At 39.3% G+C, this 9,999-nt stretch overlaps 1 protein-coding gene across 1 annotated transcript in view; it reads left to right on the top strand.

Annotated features, from left to right (window-relative positions):
- LOC101861775 (myosin-9) overlaps positions 1-8,763 on the top strand; it is a gene marked incomplete at its 3' end in the record, with an annotated part of 74,355 nt that extends 65,592 nt beyond the window's left edge. The window contains 6 exon segments of the mRNA XM_035971467.1: positions 2,698-2,840; positions 3,918-4,058; positions 5,460-5,479; positions 5,850-5,893; positions 6,821-6,926; positions 8,719-8,763. Coding sequence (XP_035827360.1) covers positions 2,698-2,840; positions 3,918-4,058; positions 5,460-5,479; positions 5,850-5,893; positions 6,821-6,926; positions 8,719-8,763 — 499 coding nt within the window.
- Positions 8,764-9,999: the final 1,236 nt, after the last annotated feature.

Below are 9,999 nucleotides of genomic sequence, written 5' to 3'. Positions count from 1 at the left end.
TTTGCTCCGAGGAGTGGTCAGGCGTGTCTCAAACCAGCTCCTCATGGAGACAATTAGCAGGAAGACCCTGATGTGGACGCTGGAAAGGAGAGATGAGCAGCTATGGACATGTGCCGCCTGCTATGATTCTAGCTCTGGATCCAAGTAAATCCAAGTAAATCCTGCGGATTCCTCTGTCCGTCTACCTCTTTGTATTGTTCCCCATAGAATCGTCAAGGCCAGCCCAGATGATTGTAGGACGCGCCCTTACCACTGCAGTTTGCATCTTTTTACTCAAGTCAGAAGACCTTCGTATAGCACGATAGCATTTCCAATTTTGATTTCCACAGCCTCATTATTTGAGTAATCTCTATGCGAGAGACTGAGAAGTCTGCGGAAATATCTCATCTCCAGTGCTTGCATCCTTCTTTCGTTGTCAGCTGCTGTCATAGTCCACGTTTCTCAGACATAGGCAAACAAAAATATAGACATGACCAGAGAGCGCATCAGGCTGAACTTAGAGCTGATGGTGATGCTCTCGTTGTTCCAAATTATTTTTAGTTTAGTCACTGTAGCTGTGGTTTGGGCCAGAGACCGGTATTTATTATCATTGGTTTGGGCTATCCAGGAGAGTATCCTAGGCTTGGGTGCTTCAACCAGTATTATTGATCCCAGATATCTAGTGACACAGACGGCAGTTGGCTTTTTTGTGGGCGGGGGCGGGGGTGGTGGTGTTGTTTGTCTCTGGTGATGTCAGTGATGATGCAACTGATGTTATTTGTCTTCAGTTGGGTGTCCTCATCACTGATCTACGCGCTATATGCCGTGAAGGCCTCTTCAAGCTGATTTACCAAGTTGATCAACTCTTGTTCTTGTCCAGCTAGGCCATCAATGTCGTAGGCAAAATGTAAATTTATAATTGTTGTCCTGCCTCTAATACTGACTGTTCCTTCATGGTCTTCAAATGCGTCATCCATTATTCACTCTAAAAGGATGCCGAAGAGCCGCGCAGTCCCGCGCTCATACTATTATGATCGACTGCAGTTGCTAGCGCCGTAAAACTCTTACTAAACTGAAGCAGTTGCATTCCACTTAGCCCAAATTGGCCTTGACAAGGATGTTCGGTGAAGTCCGCTTCCTTAATGATCTAAATAAAATTGATGAGGGCGTAAAGCATGTGCAATGTAACATAAAAATTCGATATTGAGTTTTGGGTGTGGCCTGTTCACATACTTTCGAAATTTATCCAAGATAACAACAAAGCAAAACGAATTCGAATTTGAAGAGAACTTTTCTAAGCCTGAACATTAGTTATATATAAATAGTGTTTTTAGATATTTCCAGGTTATACAAATAAACTGGAGGACGTCCCGTCTGGGAAGACCAACAGTTCTTATATTTCAAATATGTTTTTTAAAATATTAGTGATATGTATCAGGTCTGAAAAACCCATAGGCTTACCACATAATATATGTCTGCTTGAATTCAAACAAAATCCCCAAAACATCCAAATGTTGTCCTGGTCGTTTCCCCGTTTCAAATTAGATCTAGTCCGGTCTGTTCAAGTTATCTTACCAAGTTTGTTTTCTTTTCTTTTGTCTACTTATTTGCTTGTTTGTTTGTTTGTTTGTCTGTTTGCTTGCTTGTTTGTTTGTTGTTTGTTTATTGTTTGTTTGTTGTTTTTTTTGGGTTATTTTTGTTTGTTGTTTGCTTATTTGCTTGCTCGTTTATTATGTTGTTATTTTTTTGTATACCTCCGCTTTTTTGTCTTCAATTTTTTTCTAACGAGAGTAGCCTGACTATCCAGGCCTTCATGTCCTTGTCAAATGATTTAGGAACTGCATTTTTTTGGTCTCCCCCAATTTTTTTTTTTTAAAAACTGACAGTGCAGCACTGGCTTCTTTTACTTACCGCTACTATTTCTTTGTAGGGAGACCCTTATACAATGAAAACAGAAAAGTTAATGACAGAGACATAATAAAAATAGATGATATATCAGTTTCGCCCTCAAGCACCTGCAAAGTGCGTGTGCATGATATGGCTGAAAAGGGTAGAAATTAAAGAGAAAAATAATAAGCCTCTCGCGAAAGTAAACTAATAGAATATGATTGAATACCAAATGCGCTTACGATTTCTAGTAACATCCGAGAAGTGCGTCTTGTATTCTTTATGGCGCCCATGCTGCTCGGTTCCAATTTGTTATCAGTATGACAAGACCTAGATCTTTTGCGATGACGAACCACGCTAAGGCGATTTATACTGAAACCAAAGGGGTGGAACGATTTTGTCAATAAACGCTGCCGAAGCTCTCAACTTTCTGGATAAATTATGCATCATCATTCCCCACCCTGTCTGTCTGTCTGTCTGTCTGTCTGTCTGTCCCCTCTCTGTTTCTCTCTGTGTTTCTCTCTGTGTTTCTCTCTCTCTCTCTCTCTCTCTCTCTCTCTCTCTCTCTCTCTCTCTCTCTCAACCTCTTGTCATGATTTTTTATTGTCATCGTCTCTTACTAACATTTTCCTCTATGTTCGTCCACTGTACGTTGACCTTGTTTTATGTTTCTCATTGTACTTGTCGCGTTACATTTCAAAGTGACTCTTTGACAAAAGAATCATCATCATTCTGTAGATCTATATTCTAGCAACCTCACGCTAATGTTGCAACGTGTGATGATCACATGACCACCGATCTGATTACATCATTTTGCGTTCACTTTTCCAGGAGAGTCTCGAGGATGTCGGTGCAGAGCTTCAGCAGATGCGGTCAAAGCTACAGCAGTTGATGGCCGAGATTCAGGGCAAGGAGCAGACAATAGACAACCTGGAGGCGGAACTCAGGGACTTCCGGCAGGCCGGACAGTCTAGGTGGGTGGGGCTTTCTTAGTAGTGACGTGCAATTTTGAGGAAAACATGTTTATACTGATCCGACGAGAAAGGAGAATAGTCACATTTTGTCTGTTTGAATGTAGGTTTACTTTATGGTTCATTGACACAACTTAGATCTCTTGGGAGTCGGCCTTCCGACCCTGCCTGTCAGAGCAAACTCGGGCTGATAGCATCCCGCATGAAAGACCGAGATACTTGATGAAGATTTCACGCCCCAGGGGAATCGAACTCGAGTCTCCTGCGTGAGAGACAACAAAGAGCCTTATCGCCACACCACAGACGCAGTAACGAAACATCATTGACACTTTGGACTGTTCAGTTACAAAGTTTTGAAATGCTGTGTGTGAATGGTTTTTGTTTTATTTTCTTATATTATTATAAGTCAATCAGCAAGGGAACTCATTGTACCTTCCAACTCTTGCAGAGCCATCCAGTGCGCTTCCATACTTGAGGGCCATGGGCCCTTGAGCTGTTCATGGTGTAACATTAAATAATATGTCATATAAAACCGTCCACTGGGCAAATTGATCTGCCTTTTGCATGATCTACAGTTGATACTGTTCAATACGACCAGCCATTATCAAGGAGAAAAAATGTAGTCTTTGGCAGGCGTCTTGGATAGTGTCATTATAATATAAAAAAAAGAAAACGGAAGAGGAAGTTGTTGTTTGTATAGGTGATTGTCTTGGACAGGTAGCTGTTAGAGCAGGCTCGGCTCTTTTCGTATTAGTAAGTAGTTGCTCTGGCTCAAAAACTACTAAAACGTTATGCAACAAGCCTCTGATATCGACATCTGTGGTATAGCAGTTAGGGGCGTTACCATCGTGCCAAGAAAGCGTAAGTTGGTTTCCTGTACGGGAAAAATTGTAGCCGAGTTTCTTTGTCTCTTTGATGGGACTTTGTATCCCCCTCCCAATCTAATCTGACCCTGGCCGGCAGGGTTAAATTCCGCCTTCTACATGATCTAAATTATGCCGACAGGGCGTAAAAACACATACTTATAGAAAATGAAAAGTGAGCCACTGGTTTTGACTGTGAGTTTATTCCACACCCCAGAGACAAAGACGTGGAGGAGATGCAGTCCCTGGTGAGGAGGCTGGAGGAGGAGAACAAAGACCTGCGGGAGAACTTGGAGGACATACGCAACACTCTGGCCTCGGAGCTGGCCCAGGAGAACGGGGAACAGGAGCAGTCACTGTGAGTTCTTGCTTGTATACCGACTGCTCTGTGTAATAGGGGGTGCTCATTGGCACGATTGGTTCGGTTCGGTTTGGTTTGGTAGACGGGGCTAGACAGATTGAGGGTGCAAAATGACCATCGTGGCACGAACCAATCGCCGATTCACACCCTCAAAAACTAACACGTTTGTTTTCTGGCCGCGAATGGGGTGATCGGACAGTGATCAGTTTATCAATTGCCCCAGTGGTCACTAGGTATAAGACTCCGTAGCATGTTCCTTTTTAAAATGGTGTGTGGCAAAGTCTTACACTTAACATTCAATGTACATGTGCTTTTTCTCGTTTTTGTTCTCCCTTTTTGGCTTCCTCTTCGTAATGGTTAAGGTTCCACAATCGTATTCCGATTCTGTGGTCATGGGCCTCACAATTCCAGTTGCAAAGACTGTGTGCAGTTTTGCGCAATACCCTCTTATGAAAACATTTCTACTCGTTTGTCTCGTACCATTGACTTTCCTCTGAGTGTTGAGCAAATATTCAATTTTGAAGATGTGTAATTTTGTTTATTTGACTTCTAATTGAAATCAGGAAGCGCCGTAAGGAACATCTCAAACTTTGAACTCTTTCCACAAAAAATACTTTCTCTTTTCCTGCTTCTTTTTCCAAAGTTGCAAAGGGTGTTTGATACGGTACACGCAAGGACCTGAACTAACCAAAGGATATTGTGGTGAAGACGTTCGATCAGCAGGAATACTAAACAACCGTCATCTCAGTTTTAATTGCATACCCATGAGGACATGACTCTTGCCAGCTCCCTTTTAACTTAATGACTCATGTTTTCAGAATTACGATATGAAATTATTAAGCACACAAACAAGATTGTTTCAAGGTATGACAAGCCCCTTAACTTCTAATCAATAATGTAAGTTGTTATGGTTTATGTATTGCCCCAAACACTACAATAATCTCTAGTTTTTGCGGTTTCGTAGATCCGACTTTTTCTTGAAATATATTCTTAGATGTGCTAAGCCCAACATTCTGAAGTTTTGTTTAATTTTTTTCTTGCTTTTTCTGAATCTGTGGTATCGGTTGCATGTGCTTGATCAATGTTTTGTCCAAAAAAAAACCCCCAGAAAAGATACATAATTAAATACAATTTGTAGAAGAATGAAAAAATTTCTTTTCGCTCCTAAAAGTATTTCTTGGGTTAGAAATGATGAACAGCAGCTTGTCAACGATATGTGTGATCGGAACCCATCCAGCTTAGGCATGGTTTTCCAGTTGAAAATTTTACTTATTCATTGGCACCAGTGTTAGAACTCTTGGCTTTCAATATCCTACTTTACTGGACCAATGTTTGTACGTGTGTTATTGATGAATCACTAAACTGTGCTTTATTATATTCTTTTTCTTCTGTTTGCAGAAGGCGTACAAAGTCAGCTAGTGAGTATTCAAACTTTTTTGGATAAATGTTGGCAAGATTTTAGTGAACACCATGTCATGAATGTCAAATCGGAAAAAAACATAATAAATATACACATTTTAGACAGTTTTTGTTCTTAATGTTATTTTATACAGATTTGTCAGTCAGAAAGTGCAATAGACATTGGAAAGATGAGGGTTTTTTTTCCCTCCGTCTGCTGTTAAATTACAATAAGACTACATTAAAGGTACGTGTTTTGATAAATCACTGGAAACAGCAGACATTTGTAATGTGACCATGAAATAATGTTTATTAGTTAAACTGTCAAGAAACTGTTAAACAGCATTGTTTGCTTTTTGGGCACACTGATTGTTTTCTTTCTTCTTTTAGAATCTTTACAAGAGGAATTGGCCGAAGCTGTGAAAGCGAAACAAGTAAGAAAATATTTTTGTCCTTGTGGCATTGCTATTGTGAAAAAGTGGGTTGATGCATATGGTTAATATACCAATGAAGTCCCATGGTTTGTCTCTGCCTCTTTTTTATTCGTGATTTAGACGACAATATCTATATTCATACTGAAACATATTTCGTTTATTTATTTTGTGATTCACTGATCTAATCATATTGTGCCTTTATAAGCCCACACCCACTTTACCATGAACATTTCAACGCTTCAATGGATATTTCAGTTCTATCTTTTTTAATGAAGAATGAAACCTTGTTTTCATAATATATCACGACAAGGCGGAATCATCTGTTCGTCTATTTTGGGCATTTGGAGGTGTTGGGCTCTAAAATAAAAAAATAAAAAATTTGCCCAGCAAGCGAAGCTATCAGTTTCTCCGGTTTCATTATTTTGTCGAGTGCCTGCTTTCACCACAATGTCGCATATGTTATCATTATATCACTCTTTTTAATATATATATACAGAGAGAGAGAGAGAGAGAGAGAGAGAGAGAGAGAGAGAGAGAGAGAGAGAATCACCATGCTTGCACCTGTTTGTACCGATTTCAGTTTATGCCATGCATTTATTGCGCAGGTTTTTTGTTTGTTTTTGTTTTGTTTGTTTGTTAATTTTGTTGTTGTTGTTTTTGTTTGTTTTGTTTGTTGGTTTTTGTTTTGTTTTGTTGTTGTTGTTTGGTTGTTGTTTTTTGGGGTTGATTTTTTTTATTTTTTTTTGTGGGGGTGGGTGTTTGTTTTTTAAAAATATTTTCTTAGGCAAACTCTTATACCAGAGACTGTTTGAAAGTCACAAACATTTGCTTACATTTGTTTGGCTTTGACTATTAAAAGCATTTCTCTGAATGTTTTCATACATGAGGTTTTGGGGGGTTTCATAACTTTTTTTCTTTTGAAATTAGGACGGGTCTTATGGGAGATCTCGAACTCCGAACCCTTTCCTGAGCAAATCTCTGAGCCAGCTGGAAAAACGACCTGCAAGTGCCCCGCCCCTTCCCGCCGAGCCAGGTAAACTAAATGCTTTCTCTTCCCACGCTGAAAAATAACTCAATGAACTTTTCTGAGAGGATGCTTATGGATCATATTATACTATATACTTTCAACACACGCTTTATATACAGAATCAATTAAATGAGTAATGAATTCTATTACACGAACAGCGTTGCTTGTTGCAGTACTGTAGCAAAGTGAGAGGTTTTTCTCTAGGGTTAACATGCCTTGCTCAAGGACGCACCCCAGTGTCCTCCAATGAAATAGCCGTTACCATCAACGCTACTTGGGGCGCCTAATGATCCAACGCTTTCTATCTCCTCAGTCGATTGATGCTTTCTAAGTAAATACTCCGGTCATCTTCCCCCCCCACCCAACCTTTCATTATTTTCTCTTTTCTTTCTTTCCCCACCCCCTTTCAACCCTTCTCCCTACTTTCTCTCTCTCTCTCTCTCTCTCTCTCTCTCTCTCTCTCTCTCTCTCTCTCTCTCTCTCTCTCTCTCTCTCTCTCTCTCTCTCTCTCTCTCTCTCCCATCCTTTCCATTTCTCTGACCCTCCGTTATACTCTTTGACCTCTCTGACTCCGTCAGAATGTTTTCCACTCACATCAACCATCCACGCCTTGTATTTCTCAGTTTTCTGTCCATCTTATTGCCCCCCCCCCCACCCTCTCTTCTCTCTTTTCTCCACCCCTTCCCCACTGGTAAATACGTGGTGTTTTTGTGGTTTTTAAATCTTTGTTTTTTGCTTCAATATTCATGTTTTGTTACTCAGCCCCATGGTCTGCTTTGTGCCTTCAAAATGACCATACTTTACTACTCAATGTTTAATAGGTGGGGTATTTGCCTATACCTCATCATGTTTTGTTTTTAGAAAAATGAAGACATGCTACTCGTAGGTTTGACAAAGTCATAGGAAAATAACGATAGTGTTTTAAATTTTGGAAGCGCAAATAACACATTATGTTCGCATTTTTCCTTAAATGACAAATTAACAAAGTATTTGAAATGGAAACAATGTTTCAACATTAACCATTACTGAGCTTGCAAGCATCCATCGTTATGCCCCCTGACATTGAATTTTACGTACTCATACTTAACAACATTTTTACAACTCCGGCTTGGAAAACTGGAAGAAAACAAAATCATTACTTTTGATTTTGATTTTGTGTAATCTAAAACGTGATTGATAACTCACGTAGTCTTAGGGTTCTGTATGCTTTATTTTTTAAATGTCTTGGTCTGACCCATTCGCAGTTTTTTAACCCTAGAGGATTTTGTTGTTTTTTTCTAGGAATAACCTAAGGCCATTTTGACGTTTCGTAGGCATTTTCTCCTGATGCAATTAATATTTGGTCCAAAAATGTATTTGGTTCAGCGGAAAGCTGCAGAGTTGCCATGTCTGTGTTATGCTGTTACCCCACACAGAGTATGGTATTTAAAAGTTGATTGACCTTGTTTAAGGAAGATATAGCAATGATGGCCTTCAAATTTTTTGGTGCTTTGATGTCTGAGATGCTCGTTTCTGGTTGGTATTTTTAGCCACAGGCGGTGCTTTGTATGTCTAAATGCACAATCGTGTCCAACAAAGCTCATTTTTGTCCACTAAACGTCTGTTAAGTGGCACCTGTCCGTCTCAGCAAAATGTTCACCACCGTGATACAAATATTGATTATCTACACATTGTTCCAACCTGTAGCAACATTAGAAGTGTTGCTTCTGGATTGTGAATTGAACATTACGTTTTACAAACCACGGAAGACTCCTTATTATGAATTATTTGTTTGTCTTGCTTGCCATGTTGTGCTCAGGAAAAACTCAGCAGCGGGGAAAGTATGGTGGCTGGTTTTTTAACTGTAAGTACACCACCCAGAGTGACCGCACCTGTTTGTTGTACCTTGACCCACATCGCTGTTGTTGCTTTGTAGAGAGACTGACTTTTTCATGCCCTCGCTTTTAAGCCTTTATAGTCTAGCTCTAAGTTTTAGATGATATCAGTCTAATCATCGATTTTCTTTTTCTAAATAAAAAGCAACTTCTTCTGCTTTTAAATAGCTAGTGATGTTTTAAATGTATTACGTTTTAATTTTGTCATATTGCTTCTTTTAAAACGAATCGTGGTCAAAACAGTAAAGATTCCATTACTACAGAATTGCTAAAGGCTTTCTTAAAAAACAAATGTTGTAATTGTGTTGTTGTTGCCAATAGCAGAGCATATTATTATGAGAGACTCAATTGTGTCCACACCACCATGACTAATGTGTAGCCATATCTCCTAAAGATACCATCTCTGGTTATATTTAGTAACAGTGGAGTGTCTTGATTCTAAAAGACTGAACATTGTTGCTTTGTTTTAATGACTTTGGATGATGTGTTTCTAATTCACAACAACTTTTCTTTCTCCCTTTCCAAAAAAACTGTTGGGTTTTTTTTAATGACGAATTGGGTATAAAATAAGAGGATAGTTTGATATGAATGGGCAAGAGTTTACAAGAAAATTTTGACTAATCTTTCGAGACGCGTTTTTTATAATGCAGACAAGCTTTCCATGTTTTCGTGCCAATATATTTCCCTTTGAAAGACATTCCTTAGCTTTCTATTTATTTGCGAAGAATTATTTTTAGCGATATAATGAGCAGAATGATACACACCACGTGGAATTTAAAATGAAAGGCTATTATACTTTTACTTAAAGCGCAAATCTGATGTCGAAGCAGGACTGGCAGTTTTCAATTCATATAATTAAATATTTGTTTGAAATTTTTGTCTTTTGATCCCAATTTTGTGAAGCTCACTGGTTTTTTCCCCCATAGAAACCCTTTTCTTTGTCATCACTGTTGTTCTTTCAGGCTGAACCCTATCTTTATTAACTTTCTTCATTATTTAGAGCTATCAACCTCTCCCAACACCTCTGTCCGTCTCATCTCTCACCCGCAATCCACCCCTCCTCTTTCTTTCTATATCTTTCTATATCTTCTTCTCTCACTGTATCTCATTTTGTTTCTCTCATTCTCAGTCTCTTTATTTCTCTCTCACTCTCTCTCTGTGTCTCTCTCTGTCTCTCTCTCTCTCTCTCTCTCTCTCTCTCTCTC

This window comes from Aplysia californica, unplaced genomic scaffold (assembly GCF_000002075.1).
Source record: "Aplysia californica isolate F4 #8 unplaced genomic scaffold, AplCal3.0 scaffold00001, whole genome shotgun sequence".
Lineage (NCBI taxonomy): Eukaryota > Metazoa > Mollusca > Gastropoda > Aplysiida > Aplysiidae > Aplysia > Aplysia californica.
This window is presented reverse-complemented; position numbering and strand designations above follow the sequence as displayed.